At 41.7% G+C, this 27,115-nt stretch overlaps 1 protein-coding gene across 1 annotated transcript in view; it reads right to left on the reverse strand.

Moving 5' to 3' along the window:
- Window positions 1–5,139: 5,139 nt before the first annotated feature.
- Window positions 5,140–27,115, reverse strand: part of ATP2A3 (ATPase sarcoplasmic/endoplasmic reticulum Ca2+ transporting 3) — a 185,302-nt gene continuing 163,326 nt past the window's right edge. Inside the window, exons 21-22 of the mRNA XM_044285175.1 lie at window positions 23,243–23,318; window positions 5,140–7,402 (exon numbers count right to left, since the gene is read on the reverse strand). Coding sequence (XP_044141110.1) covers window positions 7,357–7,402; window positions 23,243–23,318 — 122 coding nt within the window. The 3' untranslated portion in view covers window positions 5,140–7,356. The remainder of the gene's footprint in view (window positions 7,403–23,242; window positions 23,319–27,115) is intronic.

The following is a 27,115-nucleotide window of genomic DNA, read 5'->3' on the forward strand; positions in this document are numbered from 1 at the left end:
TGCTTCCGCAGGTCCCCCAAGGTCTGGAATTGGTCCTTCTCCACAATCTTCCTCAGGGTCCGGTCACCTCTTCTCGTTGTGCAGCGTTTTCTGCCACTCTTTTTCCTTCCCACAGACTTCCCACTGAGGTGCCTTGACACAGCCTATTCGTTCAGAAATTTCTTTCTGTGTCTTACCCTCTTGCTTGAGGGTGTCAATGATGGCCTTCTGGACAGCAGTCAGGTCGGCAGTCTTACCCATGATTGCGGTTTTGAGTAATGAACCAGGCTGGGAGTTTTTAAAAGCCTCAGGAATCTTTTGCAGGTGTTTAGAGTTAATTAGTTGATTCAGATGATTAGGTTAATAGCTCGTTTAGAGAACCTTTTCATGATATGCTAATTTTTTTAGATAGGAATTTTGGGTTTTCATGAGCTGTATGCCAAAATCATCAATATTAAAACAATAAAAGGCTTGAACTACTTCAGTTGGTGTGTAATGAATCTAAAATATATGAAAGTCTAATGTTTATCAGTACATTACAGAAAATAATGAACTTTATCAGAATATGCTAATTTTTTTTAGAAGGACCTGTATACCTAAATATGCTAATTGGGCCTGTCAGTGTCCCTTTAAACCCTTCATTACCTACATATTGGTTTTGTTTCATCTTTCTTTATTACACTTCACAAAACATTCTTCATGTAAAACTACAATATATCCTTTATTTATACTTTACTAGTAGGATGACCCTGCTTCACATGGGTATATTTCCACTATTTCATTTAATGTTTGTGTGTGAGGTTGAAAGATATCCATAGTTTTCCCCATAACAGTGACCTCTACAGTATCTCTCCCCCCTAATAGTGACCTCCACAGCAGCCCACCCCTTTACTTTGACCTCCACCACAGTCCACCCCTTTAACAGTGACCTCCACAGTGTCCCACCCCGTTAACGGTGTCCTTCACAGCCCCCTACCCCCATAACATTGTTCTTCACAGCAGCCCGTCCCCTTAACACTGACCCTCCACAGCACCCACCCAGTAACGTCACAATGCCACAGAGATATTTCCAAAAATCCTAGAGAGCCAAGACCTGTGTACCTATGAACCAAATGTGTTGCAGATCGGTCCAGTCCTTTGGCTGTGCATAAAGAACAGACAGACCACAAACAGAAATGTATATATATACTAGCAGAAGGACCCCGCTTCGCAGGGGTATATTTAACCTATTTCATTTAATGTTTGTGCATCATTAAAAGATAACGACAGTACCCCACCCCCTTAACATTGACCTCCACACAGTTCCCCGTCTCCATAAAATGGGACCTCCACAGCAGCCCATCCTCTTAACTTTGACCTTCAGAGCAATCCGCCCCTTTAACAGTGAGTTTCACAGTACCCCACTCCTTTGACAGCGACTTCCTCAGGTACCCGCCCCTTAACAGTGACCTCTACAGCAACCCGTGTGTATGGCAGTTGGGATATGAGTGAAGACTTCCAGGCTACTATTGGCTAATGCAGGTAAATTTTGGGGAATATCTCAGGAATGGTACGTCCTTGAGAGCCGAGAACGATCTAAAACCTTCCTGGACACCTGATGTACTGGTGTGCCAAATTTGGTGAATATCGGTCCAGTCGTTTGGTCGCGCATAAAGAACAGACAGACAAACTCCGTGAACTACACAGCCCCTCACCCATTAACAATGACACCCCCCCCCCCCACAGTGCCCTGCCTCCCTAAAATGGGATCTCCACAGCAGCCCATCCCCTTAACTCTGACCTTCACAGCACCCCACTCCCTTGACATTGACCTCCTCAGGGGCCTGCCCACTTAACAGTGACCTATACAGCACCCCACCCCTTAACACTGACCTCCATAGGAAACCATCCCCTTATCTGTGACCTCCACTGTTCCCTGCCCCCTTAACAGAGACCTCCACAGCACGCATCCCTTTAACAGCGACTGCCACAGTACCCCGTTCCCTTAAAAGTGACCTCACAGTATCCTGCTGCCTTAATAGTGACTTCCACAGTGCCCACCGCTTTAACAGTGACCTCCACAGCAGCTGCCTCTTTAATAATGGCCCCTGCCCCCTTAACAGTGACCTCCACAACGGCCTGCCCCCTTAAAAGTAACATCCACAGTGAAGGCCCCTTTAACAGTGACCTCCACAGCAGATGCCCCTTTAATATTGGGTCCTGCCCCTTAACAGTGACCTCCCCAGCCTCCTGCCCCTTTAAGGCTAGGGCCACATGACGACATGTGTTGTGCAACAATTTTTATAATGAAAGGCTATGGTGTCACACTGCGACACGACAGTCGCAAAAAATCCATCCAAGATGGATGCATGTAGCAGTGTAGTTGTGCCCTATGTGTCGCATGACACATGTTGTCATGTAGCTCTAGCCCAGGCATCCTCAAACTGCGGCCCTCCAGCTGTTGCAAAACTACAACTCCCAGCATGCCCGAACAGCCTACAGGAATCAGCCTACAGCAGGGCATTGTGGGAGTTGTAGTTTTGCAAACAGCTGGAGGGCCGCAGTTTGAGGATGCCTGCTCTAGCCTATAGCGGACCTACAGCAGTGAAGAAAAATGGCTGGGTTGTTATGGAAACTTGGAGTAAAACTTTGTGTATGTGGAGGGCCTGTGAGCTTCTATTGGCTAATGCAGATCTTTTTTTTTTTAGGAATATCTCAGGAACGGTACGTCGTAGAGAGCAGAGACCCAGTCTAAAACCTTCCCCGACACCTGATGTACCTGTGTGCCAAATTTGGTGAAGATCGTGCATAAAGAACAGACAGACAGAAACTCTTTTATGGGAACTGCTAAAACATTTGATCAGTTGTTATGGAAACCTGGCGTAGGACCTGCGAGCTTCTATTGGCTAATAAGGGACATGTGACCGTGTAAATGGCAGTTCGGATTTAAGTGAAAGGCTTCCTGTCTTCTATTGCTAATTCAGGTCATTTTTTGAGAATATCTTAGGAAAGGTAAGTCCTAGAGAGCTGAGACCCGGTCTAAAACCTTCCCGGACACCTAATGTACCTATGTGCCAGTCGTTTGGTCGCGCATAAAGAACGTCTAGAGAGACAGAAAATCATATTATATATAAATATTAGTGGTGATGTGGACAGTATAAGTGCTGGAAGGCGTGTATATCCCACCCAGAAACCTCAGCTGGGTGAGAAAAATAAAATCCAGAGAAAGCTGCAGGGGTTTCAGCAAAGCGTAGTTTGCTGAGACAGTTTTGTTTACATTTTGTTCTGGGCTGGATTTCATTTGGACTAGTGGATAGGTTTGGTAGTGGGATCGGCCAGTCCACACCATTCCAGTACAGGTGTTGTCTTTTACCTGAGGCGATCGCAGGTGAGGCCTTCTGTAATCAAGGAGGGTTAAAACCAATCCTCTGTGTGTCAGTCTGGGAAGAGAAAACCTGGAAACCGAGGCCTACAGAGGCTCTGGGTGGTCTCAGCCAGGAGGTCTGAGGGGCCACAAGGCTGTGTGAAGCCTGATCTCTTCCCTGTCCGGACTTGTGTCTGATGAGCAGACCTCCTAAGGCTTGGAGCCGGAGACCCTATGTACAAGCTGTGCTTAGAGGAGAGTCAGGGAAAACTACTGTGTATTAGGAAGTGCTTAGACGGGCAGGTGTTTACTTGATGCTTATGTTTGTGTGGGTGCTGAAGTGCCAAAATAAAGCACCAGTTTGGACATTAAATCCTGTTTTCTGCGAAGAAGTCTGTGATTGCAACCCCCTCAGAGAGAATGATCCCTTACAATATAATATATATACACACATCAATTGTATTAATTACCAGTAGATTGAGTCATTACATGCTTTATCAGTTTTGTCTGTCTGCCACTGAGCCTTAAAACCAGAAATATCTAACTAATAAAATTGTACATTATAGTATAGTATAGGCCAGGGCTGGCCAACCTGTGGCTCTTGAGCCAGGAAAGCTCACTCTCCACCCCATGCTCAGATCTCTTTCCCTGATCGGGCACTGTTGCTACTTTGCAGCTCAAGCTCACTCTCCACTATGTCCTGATGCACACAGTGTGAGAACGTAGTACGTGGAGACACGCACTATGACCTGACATTGTGCTCATCAGGTCACAGTGGAGAGAGTGTTAGACCTGCAGAGTAGCAGGAGCCCAGTGCCTGATCAGGAGAGGGAAGATATTTTTTTTAATTTATAGAACTGAGCATGGGGGTCTGATCTTAGCATTGGGGGGGGGGGGGGGGGGGGGAGATCGCAGCATGAGGGTTCAGATTTGAGCATGGGCAGATCTGATCATGGGGGTCTTGTTTGAGCATGGGTTGGTCAGGTCTGATCATGGGGGGTCAGATCTGAGAAGGGGGAGATCTGAGCATGGGGCGGGGGGGGGGATCTGACACTGGGAGTCTGATTTCTGTTGCCTGATCCGAGCATTAAGGGTCTTATTTTGGAGGTCTGATTTGGAGGTCTGATGAGGTTTGGGGATCTGATTTAGGAGTCTGATCTGAGGTGCAGGGATTTTTTTTCTCTGCTAATGAAAACTAAGAATACAAATATTTTTAGCACACCTCAGATCGGATGAAAAATATTTATTTTATTTTTCTTTGTTAAAACCTAGGTGCATCTTGTAGCGCAAAAAATATAGTGACTCGTGTGTAATTGTATAGCTTGTGGCTCCTTGTAGTCATATGTTTTTTTTTTGGCTCTTTGTGTATGTAAGGTTGGCCACCCCTGGTATAGGCCAATGGTGTAAACATAATGTAATGTAAAATAATTCAGTCATGACAACACGTAATATAATTGTATTTTATTCTTTAAAAATTCCACTCATATACAAATATTGTTAAAAATCAGAACCCACTCTAAACAGGAATACATAAAAAAAAAAAAAAAAAAAAAATGAATAATATATTTGGTCAAACCTTTTCCCAGATGTAAAATAAGGGCTCCTTAAATATAGAATATATTAATTAATTACAGTAAGATATCTTGCATTTTTCTGTACAATGAATCTACTCAGTAGTATAACAAGTGTACACATTTCTATGCATCTTGGTGGCATGAGATACAGTATATTCAAGAGTCTGCCAAAACATTGGGAGGCATTTTACCGATAAAATAGGGTGTTTATAGTGTAGAATCAGTCCCTTTTATACATTTTAAGGCAAAAAATTGAAAAAAAATAATAATGTGAAAGCATTCCAAGCAACATTTCTTAAAAGGGGTTGACCTGGATTGGGGACATTGGTGTAATAGTACTAGAGTGACATACATAATACATACTTGTCCTACTTTTTTCAAATATTTCTCAAGTCCCATTCTCATATAGGAAATTCTTAGCCGAAAGTGTTTTCTTATACTCTGACTGTACCGGGTCTCTTGCAGGCGAGCTGAAGCCTCTTCCAGCTGCTCAGGGAGCTCGGTGACGTCACCAGCAACGATCTGCGGGCTTTAGCGCTGCTCTAGCCAGTAACACGGCTAGGGCAGCACTAAAGCCCTTCCCTTCAGAGCCGGTGACATCACTGAACACACTGCTGGGCGGAAGCCTCCGTCTGGCAGTGTGTTATTGTAAACAAAAGAGCCTTTGCCCTGCGCAATTTAGTGCAGGGCAAAGGAGAGCATTGGAGCATGAACTGCTCTGATGCTCAAGGCCAGGGGGCTCCCTGAGGGAAAATGGAGGTTTGTCCGTGTTCAGCTCTAAACCGGACAACCCCTTTAAGTATTAACCGAATAAGATAGCTACCTTAGTTCTGTTCCTTTAAGTGTTCTAACATGTTCCCACCAAAGAAGCTTGCCACAAATGTCATTGTCACTAGTCACCAGATAACAGGCTGAAATGCACTGCACTGTAAAGTACATGTATAGACTAAGGTTTTGGACACCATTTGGTTCAGCTGATAAAATAGCTATGTATTACTTTTATCCAACCTCTATGACAAGAAAAACTCAAAATTACAAAGTGGACCCGCTATAACTGATACTACACCACTGATTTATAGTAGAAAATATAACATTTCTATGGTAAGTAACCGTGAAGACTGCTGCATATATCAACTTCCTCACCACTGCATAGCACACTCTGAAGTAAGCAGGAACAAGGAAAAGCCCAAAAAAAGTAAACTGTAAAATAGAAAAGAACTGGTGACAATTTACAAAAATCAAGGAGATGAAGATCCGTACTATGATGATTACATCAGATAAATCACTTGACAATCACATCGACAACCGTGTGATGATTCAGATTACCATTAAAGCCGCAGTTATTTTCTCTTCAAATGTATGCAGCTCAGTACATTAATGAGATCACAGAAGGGGAAACTTGTGTTTATTTGCTTGTTTTGCAAACATTTTATAACACAATTCCAAAAAGTGTATTACAAGTAAAATGTAGCAATCCTTATGAAAGACTGAATTCTAAAACGTTTTGTATAGACGATGGATCCAATGTCTGAGGTTGTTGTCATCACTAAAGACCCTGTTTTCCATATGAATCCTAATCACCAGATTTTATCAATCTCATCTATTGTTTTTTTGAGATTTAATTAAGAAAGTCCAATATGAAATTGGTGTGCGGTGCAGCTTTGTGTGAGTCATCCACTATAAAAACTAATATAGGAGTGATAAAACCATGTCCCGTCTTCAGAGAAAACTACTAAAACAAAGCAGCTGATGACCCCATACACCATTACTACTTATTCCACTCTTCACACACAACTTACAGTGCAAAAATCTAGACAAACCTCAGACAAAGCATTTGTGCTGATATGGTGAAATGGATGAAGGCCACATCAGAGAACTCTTAACAGATACATATGCAGTAAGAAGATGTGAGACTGCTTAAAACTTCACACAGTGAATGTCACAGCTTCAGTGTCCTAGCTGAAGGAAATCGGACAAACCGTAGATCAACACTAGATATTTTTGGCTATAGTGGAATAGCATTAAACGTGAATGTAGTCTTTGAAATGCCTTTATACAAGCTGACTACAGAGTATTGTAAGCAGGAAGCGTCTCCATTTCCCATGATGACAGGCTGTAAATGCATGTTGTAGCCTTCCCTGAAGTTACATCATTTCATGTGTATGTCAGCACCAACAGGGACTAAGAACCTCTTAACATTAAATAAGAGAACTAGCAAACTTCCAAAATCCTGCACTGCCAAAATTACTTTTTGTTTTTTCAATTCCCAAGCCACGAGTAAGATGTCCAGTTATTGCACCGTTATGTACAGAAAAAGCTACAGATATTTTTATTTTTGTTTTTATTTTCTTGTTTAAATATTCCACCCACATTGCTGTAGAAGGTGGAGAAATCCTAGTCTCAGCTGAAGACTTGCAGACATATGGGTTTCTTCAGTCTGCATTGTGGTGATGGAGAATGTTATTTGGATATATTGTTGTCTGAGTGTTGTGGATATCGCTTCCTCCTACAAAAGCAAAAAAGATGTCAACCTTGAGAAATACTATTTATAATAAAATTAATAATCACCTACTTTAGTCTTTTCTAAAATATTACCATTTATTTGGAAATTACTCAACTGCATTACGAATTCCTTTTTTCAGTTCTGTCATAGGTGCAGAAAAACGGAATTTAAACTGACAGATACAGTACCTCACATGTTGGGCACCAATGGAACCTGACGGACCTCAGTGGTCTGTCTGCTTCCATCACAGTGTGCATCATCTTACCAGAAAAAATGGTGTGGTGGCCATGCCAGGTTACTGCAGCAGAGTTCCAATTCACTTCAATAGGAACTGAACTGTAATAACTTGGCATGACCACCAAACTGAACAGAGATGAGCTTCTGGCTACATTCAAAGTTCTAGTTGAAGCAGGGTGTAGAACAGGTGATCGGTGAACAGGTGATATTCATGAACTATCCAGAGTATAGGATAGGTCAGGGGTCAGCAACCTCCGGCACTCCAGCTGTTATGAAACTACAACTTCCAGCATGCTCCATTCACTTCTATGGGAGCTCTGAGAACAGCCAAGCAAGTGTGAATGCTGGGAGTCGTAATTTCACCACAGCTGGGGTGCCGAAGGTTGCTGATCCCTGGGATAGGTGATTTATATATGGAGCCTGGAAAACACCTTTTCAAGTGTTTTCCGGGATTATGGTCCTTTTTATTTAGCCCCCAAAGCATGTGGTAACTAAAGGAAAAAAAAATAAAAAATCACACTCACCTGCTCCCCATTGCTCCATTCTGATGACCTGGCTCTGTTTGGTCATCTTCTGGAGCAGGTAAGTATGTTTTTTTTCATTAGGTACTGCTACAGGTGCTAATTAAAAAGGGCCATAATCCTGGAAAACAACTTCTGGTAGCAATTTAAAAATCCCGCAAGCAACCTGTCCGAAATTGTGAGTAAGACTGGTTGCCACCACTTGCAGACCTGTCCAGGGGGGTGAGAGCGGGGCTTTGCTACACACTACACTGCTCTTAAATAAAAGAAAACCAAGAAGTGACCCCAATTTTAGAAACCACAACCGTCACACAATTTACCAAGTAATGTTGTGAGCAATTTGACCCCAGAGGTGTTTTACAAAAATGAATGCATTGCAGATGGAAATTGCAATTTTTACACAGATTTGCCATTTCAGTGACCAATATGGTGTGTCTGGCGTGTGTCAGTGTGAAAAGTAAGCGCTCATTATTATGCTGTGTTTCCTGGTTTTACAAACACCCTACATGTGGCCCTAATCTTTTGCCTGAACGTATGAGAGGGCTCAGGAGTATAACAGCACCATGTGCATTTTGAGGCCCAATGTGGTGATTTACACTGCTTGTGCTGACATCTGTAAGAGACTCTGAGGTGATATAATAAATGGAACCTCCAAAAAGTGACCTCATTTTGAGAACTCCAGGTATTAAAAAGGGTTTTCCTAGACTTTAATACTATCAAAGGATAGATCATCAGTTACCTGATCAGTGGGGGTCTGCCTCCCGAGATCAGCTGTTTAAGAAGGCACCGGCACTCCTGTGAGCGCCGCGGTCTTCTCTGTGCTCACCAAGAACAGCACAATGCATTGTACAGCGGCTGTGCTGGTTATTGCAGCTCAGCCCCATTCACTTCAATGAGGCTGAGTGGCACCTAGGCGGTGACCAAAGAACATGTTGTTACATTGCCTCAAAAAAGGCAGAGAGAAGGCAACTGCATTCACAGGAGCGCCCATGCCTTCTCAAACAGTTGACCGGCGGGGGTCCTGAGTATCAGACCCCCACTGATCAGTATTAATATCTCAGAAAACCCCTCTAAGGGGTGGAATGAGACATTTTGATACCACAGGTATTTTGTAGAAATTAATGCACAGCAGACTGTGTAAAATGAGAATGGCAATTCTTCCACAGATATGGTATTTCGGTATCCAATATACTGTACACAGCTGGTGCCATCTTGAGACTCACAGCACACTTTTTGAATTCATAGGCTGGTTCTACTGGGTATGGAATTACCATTAATGTGGATGTAAGCTGCTGTATGGGCACGTGGTAGGCCTTGGAAGGGAAGGAGTGCCATTTGGCTTTTGGAGTGCGTATTTTGCTGGAATGGTTTTCGGGTGCTACATCACATTTTGCAGAGATCTTGACCCCATTTCAGAAACTACACCCTTCAAGTGTTTTATTAAAAGACAGAGTGAACATTTTGATACCACAGGTATTTTGCAGAAATTAATGACAAGGTGACTGTACAAAATAAAAATAAAATGTGCTCCACAGATTTCAGTGCCTAATATGTTGTGTCCAGCTTGTGCCATCCGAGAAACGCCATGCTCCTTAAATTATTATGTAGGTTCTGCTGGATGCAGAAATACCATAAATGTGGACATAAGCTGCTGTTTGGGTATGCTGCAGGATTCAGGAGGAAACGACCACCTTTGGCTTTAGCAATGCATATTTTGACGGATTGGTTTATGGGCACCATGTTGCTTTCAAACAGCCTCAGTACAGCTATTTTGTGACAACCGTACATTTTTCATTTTACAGCGCTGTGCAAGATTTTTTTTGTGGGGTGACTTGCCATTATCATCGGTACTATTTTGGGGTACATAATACTTTTTATTTCCTTTTTGGGAAGATAAAGAAAAGGCAGCAATTCTCTCATTGCTTTTTGACTTGTTATTGCAGCATACACCTTGTGGTGTGTGAGAGCTTATTTTTGTTCGATGATTTTACATTTTCATTGGTTCACCTGACAGGATAGATCATGTGACATTTTCATACAGCATGAAATTAAAAGGGGCTGTCTCACCATCCTCAGGATAGGTCATCAACAATCAGATCTGCGACGGCCTGACTCCCGGCGCACCTGCTGATCAGCTGATTGAAGATAGGTGCTGCGTTCGCTTCACTCTTTACCTGCTCGTTGACGACATTGAGGCAGCAAGCAGTTGCAGCTGAAAGGGACTTGTATGGGACAGATCTTAAATACAACTGCTTCTTCCCATTCAAGTGAATGAGACAGTAATTACACCTGCTTGCTGCTGCAATGTCAACGACGAGCAGCTAAACAGTGAAGAGAACGCAACATTTGCACTAGCCATGCGTTCTCTTCAAATAGCTGATCAGTGAAGGTGCTGGATACTGAGGAAACTGGATAACCTCTTTAAATACAATGAGATGTGCTTGCAAAAACAGACTGCAATTCTCATCACAACCACTGGGTGTCCACTCATCGACTTATATAGGATAGACATCTTGTGACACAGTATTGTAAAAAGAATGCTTTGATCTCACACCTCAGGATATGTTGAGCTAAGAGCAAAGGTAAGACCCACATATCTGTACTGGCAATCATGTTAATATTGTGAAACATATTTTTTAATAATTTTTGGTGGTTATTTTACATTTTCCATGCCAATATCTACATTAATAAAAATAAAAAAAATCTGCAGTTTTTGCACTGGCCACTAAACCTAATAGCCGCCACTTCTTGATCTGTCAAGATCACTTTACTGCAGTTATATGCTTATCATTACAGGCAGGAAAATAATGACAAATATCACTTATATATACAGATAACACTGGATCCACAGTTAAGTATAGCTGACTGCCAAAGCTTATTAAACTCCCTCCTGCCCTCTGCACAGAGTCCTTATAATTATGATCAGGAAATAGAATACAAAAAATCTATAATTAGAAAATAAAAACAGATGAGAAAAAAAAAAGATATTTGTTACTGGTTTTAACTGGCAGAAAAACCTTTCGGTGTCATGTTCCCTTTAAGCACATACTAATATTCTGTATAGACTTGGCCTACTCTTCCATGTCATACTGAAACTAACAATCCAAGTTTAATTCATAAAGTTTAACCACAGTGTGTAAAGCAGGCGGAGTACCATTTATCGGAAAGAATAGGTATATGTACTGCACACATGCAGGGTACAAATATTTGTGATGCTATTTTTATACTTATTGGTAGAGTATAAAGAAAAAAAATGGAAGTATAAAGGTCTTACCTGTTAAGTACCAGAATAAAAGCCACACAAGACAAGAGGTAAAGCAAAAGAGCTTTACCCCTTGATAAAGCGATCACAGGACATGGTCTCCTCAAACATCTAATCAGCAGAGATGTCAGGAGTTGGTCCCCAACCGATCACATACTGATAATATATCCCTGTGATGACTAACCTCCGGCTCTCCAGCTGTGGTAAAACTACAACTCCCAAGATGCACACTTGCATCCATAGAAATGAATGTAGCATGCTTGGAGTGCCTGGAGTGCCAGAGGTTAGCCATCACTGATACTGTGGACAGGTTATCAATATGAAACACTCGGAAAACTTCTTTAAATTTATAGATAGCCCAAGAAAAGAGAAGAAAACAATGAAAAGCAAAATATCCTACAACCCTATAGACACAGCATAAGTAGCACAGAGATAGGAGAAATAACAGTGATCATTTGCTCATCACTGTTTACCTAACAGGTCTCTCAGAGCGAGCACTACGGGAAAAACAATATGCCAAGCTGTGAAGCTTCCCTTCAGGAGTGTATATATTCTACTAGTCTATTTAAGGCTGCACTGGTATCTACTGCCATTTTAGGATAACACAGTATAGAGACAAGACCATATACATAGCTACACATTTACTCAACTAATCTCTCTCCAGAACAATTCCTGCTGCATATTCCATCTACAACAGGCAATGGAAAACATGGAAAAAGTATGACTGATCTACAGTACGTTTAAAGACTAAGGTACACAATTATGACAAGGCAGGGACAGGATCATTTATGGTAAACTAGTGGAAATGCTCATTACCAAATAGACATAGAAGGAGATTCATAAAAACTGGTGTAAAGTAGAACTGGCTTAGTTGCCCATAGCAACCAATCAGATTCCACCTTTCATTTTTCAGAGCTCTTTTGAAAGATGAAGGGTGGAATCTGATTGGTTGCTATGGATAACTAAGCCAGTTCTACTTTACACCAGTTTTGATAAATCTCCCTCATAAAGTACATGTTTTATCCTGGGAAATTGTGTGCATGAGAGCACACGTCTTCCAGCCTCCTTTTATACTTACATTTGATATAATGTGATTATGTTCCTGGTATGAGATGAAATGAAAATGCTGCACTCACAAGTTCAGTAGAACATGAAGTACAAAGGGGCAAAAATATAATTTGTTGAAGCAATTTGATTGCCTGCATTTCTTCACACCAGTAGCATTTGTGCCCCAGTGTTTCCTTACCTAGCATATAACATATGATATGTCTGATATTAAATTTTAATGGCTTCAAGAAAAAAAATAAAAATAGGATTCTTCTCAGAAACACACCACTGGAGGTCAATCATGAACTAATCATGCATATTGCTTGGTATTACATATATTTTTTGGAACAGATTAACTCTAGTTTTCATGGTTTTCAGTAAGCTTTCTTTCTTTTCAAATGTATGATTAAATCTCTGCAAATACGAGTGCTGAAAACGTATTGGTTACTACAGGTAGCACTTGTGCATTTAACCACCTCAGCTCCCCTAGCCTAAACCCCCTTAATGACCAGGCCACTTTTTACAATTCTGCACTACACTACTTTCACGGTTTATTGCTCGGTCATGCAACTTACCACCCAAATGAATTTTACCTCCTTTTCTTCTCACTAATAGAGCTTTCATTTGGTGGTATTTCATTGCTGCTGCTTATTAATCGAAATTTACAGATTTTTTTGCAAAAAAATGACATTTTTCACTTTCAGTTGTAAAATTTTTCAAATAAAACTACATTTCTATATAAATGTTTTTCTAAATATATTGTTCTACATGTCTTTGATTTAAAAAAAATGCAATAAGTGTATATTTATTGGTTTGTGCAAAAGTTATAGCGTTTACAAACTATGGTACAAAAATGTGAATTTCCGCATTTTGAAGCAGCTCTGACTTTCTGAGCATTTGTCATGTTTCCTGAGGTTCTACAATGCCCAGACAGTAGAAACGCCCAACAAATGACCCCATTTTGGAAAGTAGACACCCTAAGGTATTCGCTGATGGGCACAGTGAGTTCATAGAACTTTTTTTTTGTCACAAGTTAGCGGAAAATGATGATTTTTTTTAAATTACAAAGTCTCATATTCCACTAACTTGTGACAAAAAATAAAAACTTCCATGAACTCACTATGCCCATCACGAAATATCTTGGAGTGTCTTCTTTCCAAAATGTGGTCACTTGTGGGGTATTTATACTGCCCTGGCATTTTAGGGACCCTAATGCGTGAGAAGAAGTTTGAAATCCAAATGCGTCAAAAATGCCCTGTGAAATCCTAAAGGTGCTCTTTAGAATTTGGGCCGCTTTGCCCACCTAGACTGCAAAAAAGTGTCACACGTGTGGTATCGCCATACTCAGAAGAAGTAAGGCAATGTGTTTTGGGGTGTATTTTTACATATACCCATGCTGGGTGAGAAAAATCTCAAAAAGTCAACTTTTCCCGATTTTTTTATACAAAGTTGTCATTTTAGAGAGATATTTCTCTCACCCAGCATGGGTATATGTAAAACGACACCCCAAAACACATTGCCCAACTTCTCTTCTGAGTACGGCGATAGCCACATGTGTGACACTTTTTTGCAGCCTAGATGCACAAAGGGGCCCAAATTCCTTTTAGGAGGGCATTTTTAGACATTTGGATTCCAGACTTTGTCTCACGCTTTAGGGCCCCTAAAATGCCAGGGCAGTATAAATACCCCACATGTCACCCCATTTTGGAAAGAAGACACCCCAAAAAGATTTTTTTTTGGGCACAAGTGGAAATTGATTATTTTTTTTTTTTTTCTCACAAAGTCTCCCTTTCTGCTAACTTGGGACAAAAAGTCAAATCTTTCATGGACTCCATATGCCCCTCAGCGAATACCTTGGGGTGTCTTCTTTCCAAAATGGCGTCATTTGTGGGGTGTTCGTACTGCCCTGGCATTTGAGGGTCTCCACAATCATTACATGTATGGCCAGCATTAGGAGTTTCTGCTATTCTCCTTATATTGAGCATACGGGTAATGAGATTATTTTTTTTCGTTCAGCCTCTGGGCTGAAAGAAAAAATGAAAGGCACAGATTTCTTCATTCGCATCGATCAATGTGGATGAAAAAAATCTCTGCCCAAAAAAAAAAAAAATAAGGAGGGGGAAAGGCGTCTGCCAGGACATAGGAGCTCCGCCCAACATCCAAACACACTCAGCTCGTATGCCCTGGCAAACCCGATTTCTCCATTTACATCAATCGATGTGGATGAATATAAATCATTGCCGGGATTTTCTTTTTTTTTTGTTTGCCAAAGCATATGAACACCATCCCTCAGCTCATAAGCCTCGGCAAACGTATCTTTTTTACTGCAGAGGAGAAATCTAGTCTTGCAGCGCCGCATACACCGACTTTTGTGTAATCTGACAGCGCAATGCTTCCGTCAGAATGCACATCAGTGCTGCAGCTGGTTCATCGGTTGGTCCACCTCGAAGGTAAAAAACAAACAAAAAAAAAAAAACAGGCCGCAACGCAAGAAATTTATTAACATTAACTTTATATAACATTTGAACAGAAAATTAACTTTTATAAGCTTTATTGAACTTTTGGAACAGAACATTAACTTTTTTGCTTACCGGTGATTTATATTTTTTTACCTTTAAAGGACAAACCTCTCCTTCCCCATGGGACAATGTGCAAAGCGCCAATTGAATTAAATATACAGACACCTTCTTATACCAGCGTCTGGTGCGGCGGGACACTAAATAAGGAGCCCTCCCATGAGCAAATTAAAGTCGTGGACCGACAGGGTCTTTTCAATGACACTGGTTGCTCGTTCAATTTGTATTGTCGTGTCTGCGTGAATGGAGGAGAGCATGTAAACGTCACGCTTGTCTCTCCATTTCACCGCGAGCAGTTCTTCGTTACACAAGGCAGCCCTCTTCCCCCTTGCAAGACGGGTGGTAACGAGCAGTTAGGGGAAGCCCCGGAGACTAGGTCGCGCGGTGCCACAGCAGACAATCTGTTCTAGAAACAAATGCCTGAAGAGGGGCACACTTGTGTAGAAATTGTCCACATAAAGATGGTACCCCTTGCCAAATAAGGGTGACACCAAGTCCCAGACTGTCTTCCCACTGCTCCCCAGGTAGTCAGGGCAACCGACCGGCTCCAGGGTCTGATCTTTACCCTCAGACTCGAAATTTGTGCGTATAGCCTGTGGCCCTTTCACAGAACTTATACAATTTGAACCCATACCGGGCACGCTTGCTTGGGATGTATTGTTTGAAGCCAAGGCGCCCGGTAAAATGTATAAGGGACTCGTCTATGCAGATGTTTTGCTCAGGGGTATACAAATCTGCAAATTTGGTGTTAAGGTGGTCTATTAGGGGCCGAATTTTGTGGAGCCAGTCAAAAGCTGGGTGGCCTCTGGGACGAGAGGTGCTGTTGCCACTAAAGTGCAGGAAACGCAGGATGGTCTCAAATCGTGTCCTGGACATGGCAGCAGAGAACATGGGCATGTGATTAATTGGGTTCATAGACCAATTTGACCGCAATTCATGCTTTTTTGTCAGGCCCATGTTGAGGAGAAGGCCCTATAGGCAGCTATAAATTGAGTGGCATACCGATTTGTTTCTGCCACGACTAAGTCCAAGAGCTCCGCAATCAAGAACAGCAAAAAAAAAAAAACAGTGCCGATCCGATCTGTCTCAACCCGAACTCCAGACTGGGCAGTGAAAGGGGGAACTACTGGTGCGGATGAAGTTGGGGGCTGCCAATAAGGGTTTGCCAGCACCTCAGGGACTCTAGGGGCTCTACAGGCCTGTCTGTGCGGTGGCTGCGACAGGGGAACTAATGCACGTGCCACCGTACCGGCTTCAACTGCCCTTCTGGTGCTCGCGACTTCACCATGTTCTACGGCAGTGCTGGTACTAGGTCCAGGATGGGCTGCGCTGCTGGTCTATGCCTCACCACTTAATCCGACAGCGCCAGCCCCACTCTGCTGCCCTTGAAGTGGTTCCTGCGTAACCTGTGGTCTAGCAACACGGGGCCGGGTACGCCTGGTGGTATCAGGGACCTCAACCTCATTGTCCGAACTTTGGGTCAGACTGCCACTGCTTTCTACAGGTTCGTATTCTGACCCGCTGGATTCGTCAGATGAGGGTTCCCATTCCTCACCCGACTGGGTCAGAAGCCTGTAGGCCTCTTCAGAAGAATACCCCTTACTTGCCATTTGGTCAACTAAAATTTAGGGGGGTATTCCCTGAGACTACCCAAGAAAAAAAAGCAAGCCTGTCTTACAAATTGGAGGCTAGCGAAGTACCGGAAGCCGCTGCGATTGATAAAAAATATCAAAACTGATTTTTGTTTTATCGCGCAGCGCTTGTAAAGTGATTGTGCAGTGATAAAAAAAAAATTAATAATGTTGTCACTGCGGCAGGGCCTAAACTAACCTAGAAGACAGTTTACACTTATCACTTTTTTCCCTTTCACTAGTGATTGACAGGGGTGATCAAGGGGTTAATTGGGGTGATGGGGTGATTTGGGGGCTAAGTGTAGTGTTTGGTGTACTCACTGATGTGTGCTCCTTTGCTGGGACCAACCGACGAAAAGGACCAGCAGAGGAGCACAGAAGCCATTTAACACATTATATTTATAAATATAATGTGTTAACTGGCTTGTGATTCGATTTTTTGAAAATCACCAGCCTGCCAGCGATGATCATTGGCTGGCAGACTGGTGACGAACTCCTCCTTTAACTTTTGCCGGCCCGCAATGCGCATGCGTGGGCCGGCTGTGCGCGTAAACTTGCGAGATGGCGCGCCGAAGAGTCAAGGAGTAATGAATCGACCGCCTCCGGAACGCAATCCTGCGTTAGGCGGTCCGGAGGCGGTTAAAGTACTCTCTTCGCTTTGTCCCAAGTTGGTAGGTGATCATTTTCAACCATTATTTTTTCTCAATTGCATCTAAAAATAAAGAAACATCATATATAGCCTTACATTACAAATAGCTAAAAAAAGAGTAACTAATCTTTTCTAAAATTTTCCTTTAAAATGTTCCAAATAGTCAAAAAATATTTTTTATATACTTTATTCATCAGTAATATAGTTTTCCTGCTCAAATAGGCACCCAAAGTCCTGGATGCTATTGCGTCTTCAAATCATTATTCTAGTACAGCTCTGACAGGTCAGCGCTGTACTGGAGCAGCGGTTACATTGGGAGCCACAGCGAACATCTCTGCTCCTGCCTGTGCACTCCTCAAGCTTGGCTAAATTCTGACATTGGTACAGGAGTAGCAATGTACTATAGAGAGCCTTGAGCTCAGTGGAGCAGGCTCGGTACAGTATACAGAAATGCTGTGCCACAATTTTGCCAAGATTGAGGGGCACACACACACGATCTATGCTCCAGCCTGTGCAGCATGAGCTGCAGCCTCCATTGAAATCTTCACACCAGTACAGTGCTCTACTAGAATAATGATTTGAAGACGCAATATCACCCAGGACTTTGGATGCCTATTTGAGCAGGAAAACTGTATTACTGATTAATAAAGTATATTACAAAAAAATGAAAGTAATTATAGGCTATTAAGAACCTTTTAAGTGCTCATGCACACAAACATTTTCTTTCCTTGTCCACTACGTTGTTTGTTTTTTTTGCAGACGTTATTCGGAACCATTCATTCCAATGGGTCCGCAAAAAAATAAAAGAAGTGACTCCATGTGCATTCCGTTTCTGTATTTCCATTCCGCAAAAAAATAGAACATGCTCTATTGTTGTCCGCAAAATACAGAATTCACACAGACATTCGTATTTTTTTGCGAAGCCTTTTTTTGCATACCGCAAAATACATACGGTCATGTGCATGAGCCGTAAAGGAAGGTTTTTGAAAAGTCTAATTAGTCTTTTAGGCCTGTTTCACATTTGCATTAAACAGACCCGGCAGGCCCCCCATTTACTACTGTGCAGCGGTATTTGTCCGGAAGTCCCTCTGCATATTTGCTGGGTAGCGGACGAATCTCTGCTGATCCCCATTATAGTGAATGGGGTTGGACGGTATCTCGGCAGCACACTGTAGCGCCCAATATTAACGGATCTGGCAGGCTGTTGGATCTGTTTACTACAAATGTGAAACAGGTCTAAAGAGCACAAGTCAGTAAGCACAACACCAGTAAGATTATAAGTTGCATCAAAAGGGGCATAGATGCCCGTGATGAGAACATAGTCCTGACACTTTACAAAATTACTAATCAGACCACACATGGAGTACTGTGTACGAACTGGGCTCCTGTGAACAAGGCAGACATAGCAGAGCTGGAGAGGGTTGAGAGGAGGGTAACTAATGGAATGAGTAGACTACAGTACCGAGAAAGATTATCAAAGACTGACTTAGGGGATATCTAATAACCATATATAAATATAATAAAGTTCAATACAAAAGATCTCTTTCATAACCTATTTATAACAAGGACTGTGACCATGATGAGTGGACATCTTCTACGTCTAGAGAAAGGAGGTTTCTACATCAACATAGAAGAAGTTTCTTTACTGTAAGAGCAGTGAGACTATGGAACTCTCTGCCTGAGGAGGTGGTGACGGTGAGTTCACTAAAAGAATTCAAGAGGGGCCTGGATGTATTTCTGGAGTGTAATATTATTACATGTTATAGTTATTAGATTTCTGGAGAGGTCATTGATCCAGGGAATTATTCTGATTGCCTGATTGGAGTTGGGAAGGAACATTTTCCCCTAGAATGAGGAAATTGGCTTCAACCTCCTGAGTGGTTTTTTACTTTCTCTGGGTGTTTTTTACTTGCAAGATAACAGGCTGAATTAGTTGGACATGTTTTTTTTTCCAGCAAAACTATGTTACTGTGTAACCCCACTAAGTCATACATGCTGCCAAGTTGGGTTGACTCTGTTGATTAAAATGATAGCTTTCTTGTGAAGGATTCTTGGGGAAAATAAGACATAAGAATATACAAAGCATCAGCTTTCCCATCTTCTATGATTAAGTTCTCACCCAAGATGCCATGCTCAGATAAAATCCTGAGATGAAGGCAAGCAATAAAGCAGGTACTTTGGTAGACTGTTAAAATTCCAATTTGAATGAAAAGCATTAAAGCACACATCATAACTCATGTAGAAAAAGTGCATTTCAGAAGAGATCCGCATTTATAGCATTCATTGCAGTCTCTTCCGAAATGCATTAACAAAAACACCACTTTTTGTACATGAGTTTTGATGTGTGCTCAGGGGCCGATTGTAAACTTCAAGTGGCCCTGGAAAAAAAAAAGAAGTGGCCCTTATGTTGTAGACGTGGCCAGATTGACAGAAGACCACAAGTGAGCAAGGCCAACGCAAGTAGATGCGACCAACTCAAGTAGGCTGGGTCAGCAACACCGTAGTGCAGCAAAAACTATTGTCTATAATCTGATCCTGTTGCCATGTATTATTTCCCTGCTTCTTGCTAAACTAACTCTGAACACTGCGGAAGCATCTTTAGTCAAAGCATGTTATTCACATTAACATTGATGCATGTATATTTTTGATACACTGAAACATGGATGATACATGTATATCTCTGAAGAGACCGGCATGCATTTTCATTAATATCCTAGCTTGTACAGCCGTGTGAGATTGATAGAGTAAAGGGGAGATATACACAAGTTAAAGCATTTAGAAAGTGAATTAGAGAGTGTGCTTCATGTTCTGAACTTCCAAGTTTACAAGTAAACATGTCAGAGAAAGCAAGTCTTTAACATATATTTTCTTCAAAATGTGATACCTATCTTTTTTGTGGGTATTGCCGGTAGCCCCTATTGACTCCTGCACCCTCTCTCCATTAATCACCGAATTCGGGTGTTTAATTCAGTCTCATTGCCAGAGGTATATAAAATGGAGTAACTGGCCATGGAGTCGCCCTTTACAAACATATGTGAAAGAATTGGTTGTTCTAAGTTCAAATGTGGTACTGTAATAGGATGCCACCATTGTAACAAGTCAGTTTGTGAAATTTCTTCCCTCCTTCCACTGTGTGGAAACATTTAGGAACCACAGCAACTCAGGCACAAAGTGGCAGAGGAGGTAAAGTTACAGAGTGGGGTCACTGGGTGTTGGGGCACATAATGAATAAAAGTTGCCAGCTCTTTGCCGACTCATGAACTGCAGAGTTCCAAAACTCTCCTGGCATTAACATCAGCACAAACGTTGCGCTCCAGGAGCTTCACGAGATGAGTTTCAAGGGTCAGATTGGCCTCACAGGGAAACTACCTGATGGGCCAATGCCCAGAGGGCCACACAAGCCCTCCTCTCTGCCGCTGTCCAGGTATATAATAAGTGGTAATTAACACTGTTAGAATCAGGTGTACTCATGTACCCAGCCAGTGACCACACGCATCCTCCAGAATTGAACGTTTGTAGCCGCGTCTCACCTCCTAAGCCCCCTGCTCCACACCTTAATCAGAGACAACTGGAGGAGGAGAACAGAAAATGGCATCTATTAATTGCCACCACAAAGGGACAGATTTTGGGGCAATATACTGTGCTGCACTGTCATATATGCTTCTAAAGGGAAGGCATTTTGCACTCTGGTATTGCTGACCCCGCCTACTGGTGTTGCGTTCCCCCCCCCCCCCCCCTCCATTTTTTTTTTCCAGGGCCACTTTAATTTCCCAGTTTGGCCTCATGCACATGGCTGTTGTTTGGGTCCGCATCAGAGCAGCCGTTTTGGTGGCTCGGATGCGGACCCTTTCACTTCAATGGGGCTGCAAAAGATGCGGACAGCACTCCGTGGGCTGTCAGCATCCGTGGCTCTGTTCTGCGGCCCACTAAAAAAATATAACATGTCCTATTCTTGTCCGCGCTTTGCGGACAAGAATAGGCATTTATATTGCCAGCACCCACAAATTGTGGAAGGCAACACGGGCGGCTTCCGTTTCTTGCAGATCCGCGGTTTGCAGACCGCAAAAAACGGCACGGTCGTGTGCATGAGGCCTTTCCCAAATGTCTGATGGAGTGATGTAAAGTGTGTCATCACTGAGCTCTGGAGCAGTGGAAATGTGTTCTGTGTTATGATGAACAACGCTTCTCTATAACTGTCTGTAGGCAACAGTGAAGCATGGTGGAGGTTCCCGACAAGATTGGGTCTGCATGTCAGTAAATGGAGCTGGGGTTTTGGTCAGGAATAATAAGTTCATCAGTGCTGAGAAATACAGGCAGATTCTTATCCATCATGCAGTACATCAGGAAGGCGACTGATTGGCTTCAAATTTATTCTGCAGGAGGACAACAACCACAAACAGCTGATATCATTAAAAACTATCTTCAGAGTAAAGAAGAACAAGGAGTCCTAGAAGTGATAAGACCCCCACAAAGACCTAATCTCAACACACATCCTTTTTGCTAATCAGTTTTTTTTTCTGATTACAGATTTTTTTATTCTGTTTCTGAACAGGATTATGGGGGCAGCCATCTTGCCTGAGCTCTTCTTAACAGCATTCACAAAGCATTCAAAAATTGCTTTGAAGCAGCCCCATGGGTCACACACACAAGGGTCAGGAGGGACCCTATTGACATACATGGGAGAGTTTTCTAGCCATGCTGTGTAGAGGTCATTGTACAAGGAAAGAATAGATACGTTTTGACAATCACCAATTGTGAATAGGTGTCTTATTTATACAGAGAGGTGACATCATTACAGGCAGTATCAGAATGATAAATAAGCAGATAACTGCAGTAAAGTGATCTGTACTGACCAAGAATTGGGAGGGGTATGTTGCGGTTACACTGTCATTGTATGGTTGCCTGCTGTATCATAATCATCGGTGGTGTTAATTTATATCTCACAATATGGGACATGATATGCGTATATTTGTAACAATGCCACATTGTTGTATTTTAGTACAATAAAAAATGATCTGATTTAAAAAAAAAATAACATAAAAAATTCTTAAAAATATGTTAAACATAAAAATGTGATTTAAACAATAGGTCATTTTCTGATGACCCATTCCCTTTAAGTCGGTATAAGATTACAGGGAGAGACAGAAGGATTTGGTTGTGCTTCGTTCATTAAGGTGTTTGGAACAACCTCCATGCTGAGTTCCTTCAAAAACTGTGTACATGTGTACGTAGAAAAACCGACGGTGGTCATCACACAAAATATTAATTTGATTACAATTTCTCTTTTGTTCATGCACTTTGCATTTTGTTAAATGATAAAAATAAACTATTAACACTTATATATTTTTGAAAGCAATCATGCTTTGCAGCATTATTCCCACACCTGCCTAAGGCTACTTTCACACTAGCGTTTTTGCTTAATCAGGCAGGGCTCAGCAAAAACGGTTCCATTACTGATTATACAATAATCTGCATCTGTTATGAACTGATCCGGTTGTATTATCTTTAACATACCCAAGATGGATCTGTCATGAACTCCATTATAAGTCAATGGGGAACGGATTTGTTTTCTACTGTGCCACAGAAAACGGATCCGTCCCCATTGACTCGCATTGTGGGTCATGTCTTGCTCCGCATCCCAGGACGGAAAGAAAACCGGGTTGGCTCTCCGGTATGGGAACGGAATGCATTTTTGGAGCATTCCGTTCAGTTACGTTTTGTCCCCATTGACAATCAATGGGGACAAAACAGAAGCGAGTTTTCTCCAGTATTGAGTCCCTATGATGGATCTCAATACCCAAAAATATTAATGCTAGTGTGACAGTAGCCTAAAACTTGTGCAGGTGTCAGGTTAAGGCCACTCAAAATACCCATCACCAGACATATTTGACATACTGCCTAATAAAATTAAACCACTGACCAAGTATGTTCTTGAGTATGGGAGGACTTAATCTGAGTAGTTCCATTCCAGGACTGTTCTACAGTCTTCAGTAAACCTGGAAGGGCAGTAAATGTAAATTTAGTGCAAGTAAAGATGGCGAATTACAAAAATGTGCTCAAATGTCTACATATAAGCATATAGTCAATATGTATAAAGTCAATAACCTTGTACTTGTCAATTACATTCCCGAATATTACTGATGCCCAGTAAGACTGACCTAGTTATCCTTTTAACATTTTCCACATTCTCAAACACCAATCAATTCATTTTACTTTTATCAGATTAACAACTATAACAAATGTGCCAATGGAGCATTGCCCTCTACAAACAGGAATGATTAGTGTCAGCTATGGAAAAACAGATCTGTGTCACCCATTGTGAAAAAAAGAATAGTGTTAGAGGGGGGCACACAGATATTGTATATGCAAAAGTCACCTTTCTACCATTCTTGCAAATACTGTAGCTGAAGGTGAGCATAATATCTGCAGTAATTGTAATGACAACTGCCATCTATTTTGTAGCCTTTTTAATCATTATTCAATATATAATTACTGAAGTGACATGATAGGAAGCAATTTTGTGTTCTAGTTGTTATAAATGTCTATAGGGCCTCATGCACACGACCGTTGTTCTGGTTCGCATCTGAGCCGCAGTTTTTGCGGTTCGGGTGCGGACCCATTCACTTCAATGGGGCCGCAAAAGATGCGGACAGCACTCGGTGTGCTGTCTGCATCCGTTGCCCTGTTCTGCCCTATTCTTGTCCGTTTTGCCAATGGGCCGCCTGTTCCGTTAATTGCGGAAGGCACACGGGGGGCTTCCGTGTTTTGGGGATCTGCAATTTGAGGACCGCAAAAAACTGAACGGTCGTGTGCATAAGGCCTAAATGACACAGTTTGTGTTAACACCAGTGAATAAGAGAAACTTTGTGACATATCATAAAAGAGAAAAAAAGCATCTTTACAGTTTATACCCACTTCTTCTGCTCCTCCTCCCTCCTAACGTAACATTTGCTCTTAATTCTCACTGTATTCATCTTGAGAGACAAAGATAAATGTCAACTAACTGAGGGATCAGATAATAGCTGCCCCTCAAAGTATATGCAGATGTGAGGAGGAGCGAGCTGCAGTGAGAGAGAGAGACACAGGCACAGCCATGCTTCAGCAACTTAGTGTTTTATGGTCTCACAGCTTTACACAGACACTGCTCAGAACTGCTCTATAATGTCTTTCATTATACTGCAGGTCAAATTTATTTTAATTTTTTTATGTTTTTCTACTTTTTGAGCTCAAAACCTTTGTTGTTAGGCTGCATTTAAAGACCCATAATATTTTTACTTTTCTGTCAACAGAGCTGTATGAGGGCTCGTATTTTTGTGTAGTTTTCACTTTTGCCATCTTTGGGGTACAATTTAATTTTTAAGCAAATAAAGTATATATTTTTTATTTTATTTTATTTGAAAATGGTGTTTTTTTTTTAAACTTTCTTTCCAACACTTTTTTTTGTAATTTTTAAAGTATAGGACTTGAACATGTCATCCTCTTATCGCCCCTATAATACACTAATATTTCTGTATAATGTCAGTTACAGTAAAACTGACAGTGGCTATTGGGCCACGCCAAAGATATGGCCTAGTAGCCATCTCAAATTGGCATGTGGTGACAATGTTATTTTAGGGGTTAAATGACTAGGATTGACTTTATCACCCACAAGTAATGGCATGGGCACAGCTCCTGAGCCCATGTTGTCACAGCATCATACTATTTCGGCGCTATGCGTTAACTACCTCCTTGTAGCAATGTTCTAGACCAGCATAGAGCATTAATGATGTTTAGATGCAATATATATATATATATATATATATATATACACACACACACACACACACTGTATATAAATATATATTTCTATTTGCTAAGAAGCCCTTCCTTGGGTATTTTTCTTTCAGACAGTTATACAATATAATATAAATACATATACATTTGTATACACACACACACATCACACACATTAATTAATGCTCTTCATGTTCTTCTAATGCTGTAGCTGTGCAGTGATGTGTGGTCAGAGATGCACTTCTGCATATAGCTGTCCTGTTATCTCAGACCAGTCTGTTAATTTCTTATTGTTCTTGGTCTGAACAACAACTGATCCTGGTCATCATGTTTGCAGGCTTTTATGTACGGAGTTGAAGAGGTACACTAGTACCAAATACGGTGGCCATTAGGTGTATTTGTGAATAATATCTTGTAGATTTTAAGCCCTTTGTAACTCGTCTGGTTTATGTTTACTGCAATTGTCTGTATCATGTATGTGCACCCTTTTCATATGTACAGCGCCATGGAATGAATGGCACTTTAATAATAAAAATAATATAAATGGCAGTCATGTTTCCAAGCTGAGTAAGGCTACTTTCACACTTTGTTTTGGGCGGATCCGTCGTGGATCTGCAAAAAACTGATCCGTTATAATAATACAACTGCATGCATCCGTTATGAACGGATCCATTTGTGTTGACGGATCCGTCATGAACTTCATTGAAAGTCAATGGGAGACAGATCAGTTTTCTATCGTGCCAGATTGTGTCAGAGAAAACGGATCCGTCCCCATTGACTTACATTGCGTGTCAGGGCGGATCCGTTTGGCTCAGTTTCGGCAAGCGGACAGCAAAACAATTTGACACATCAAGATATTTTGCTTGAATGAAAGCTTTTTTTTTTTATACTGGGAAACCGTTTATGTCGTCTGAGAATAAACCATGTTATAACAGAGTATTGTTTATTTTTTCATGCTTAGATTGAATTGGAAAGTTGGAGTCAAATTCAACATCCGGTGGTTCTGCAGACCTGGAACATGGAATCCCCCCACAACTATGAAAACAATTGTTGTGATACAAACGGTCTTCCTTTGTCCTGGGGCAACGTACTTGGAGGTGGAATTTGATGACAAGTGTGAAACTGAAAGGAGGCAATTCCCAAATATATTTATCTTGCATACCATTTAAAATGTATAGCTGTGTTTACACATCTCAATAATAATACAAAAATACTGGCAAATGTTTGGCCATTTGAAAAATGAACCTGAGAATTAGGCTAATTTCACACTCGCGTTTTGGGCGGATCCGTCATGGATCAGCAAAAACGTATCAGTTACAATAATACAACCACATGCATCAGTCATGAACTGATCAGTTTGTATTATCTGTAACATTGCCAAGACGAATCAGTCATGAACTCCATTGAAAGTCAATGGGAGACGGATCAGTTTTCTATTGTGCCAGATTGCGTCAGAGAAAACGGATCCGTCCCCATTGACTTACATTGTGTGCCAGGACGGATCAGTTTGGCTCAGTTTTGGCAAGCGGACAGCAAATCGCTGCAGGCAGCGTTTTGGTGTCCGCCTCCAGAGCGGAATGAAGACTGAATGGAGGCAAACTGATGCATTCTGAATGGAAAATGATCCGCTCAGAATGCATTAGGGCAAAACTGATCCGTTCTGGACCGCTTGTGAGAGCCCATGACTGAGCTCACAAACGGAAAGCCAAAACGAGAGTGTGAAAGTAGCCTAAGGTGTTTAGAATGTCTTTACTGACACCTATTGGTTAAAAGAGAGAATAGCACCTGCTGCTTCCATACTATTAAGCACTTCAGTTCAACCCATGGAAAGCAGTTTCACAGGAAAGCAGTCACAGTCCAGACTGGCCTACAGTATGTATGGTGTAGTGGTGCTGGTTGGTGTCAGCAGTGCACATGCAAGACAGCAAAATCTGGATGTCACATTCTGTGATTGCTCTTTTATATGTAGTTGTATCTATAGTATGTTTAAGAAAATCACTTAGATAAATAGTTTGTCAGG

Source organism: Bufo gargarizans, chromosome 3, assembly GCF_014858855.1.
Source record: "Bufo gargarizans isolate SCDJY-AF-19 chromosome 3, ASM1485885v1, whole genome shotgun sequence".
NCBI classification, from domain to species: domain Eukaryota; kingdom Metazoa; phylum Chordata; class Amphibia; order Anura; family Bufonidae; genus Bufo; species Bufo gargarizans.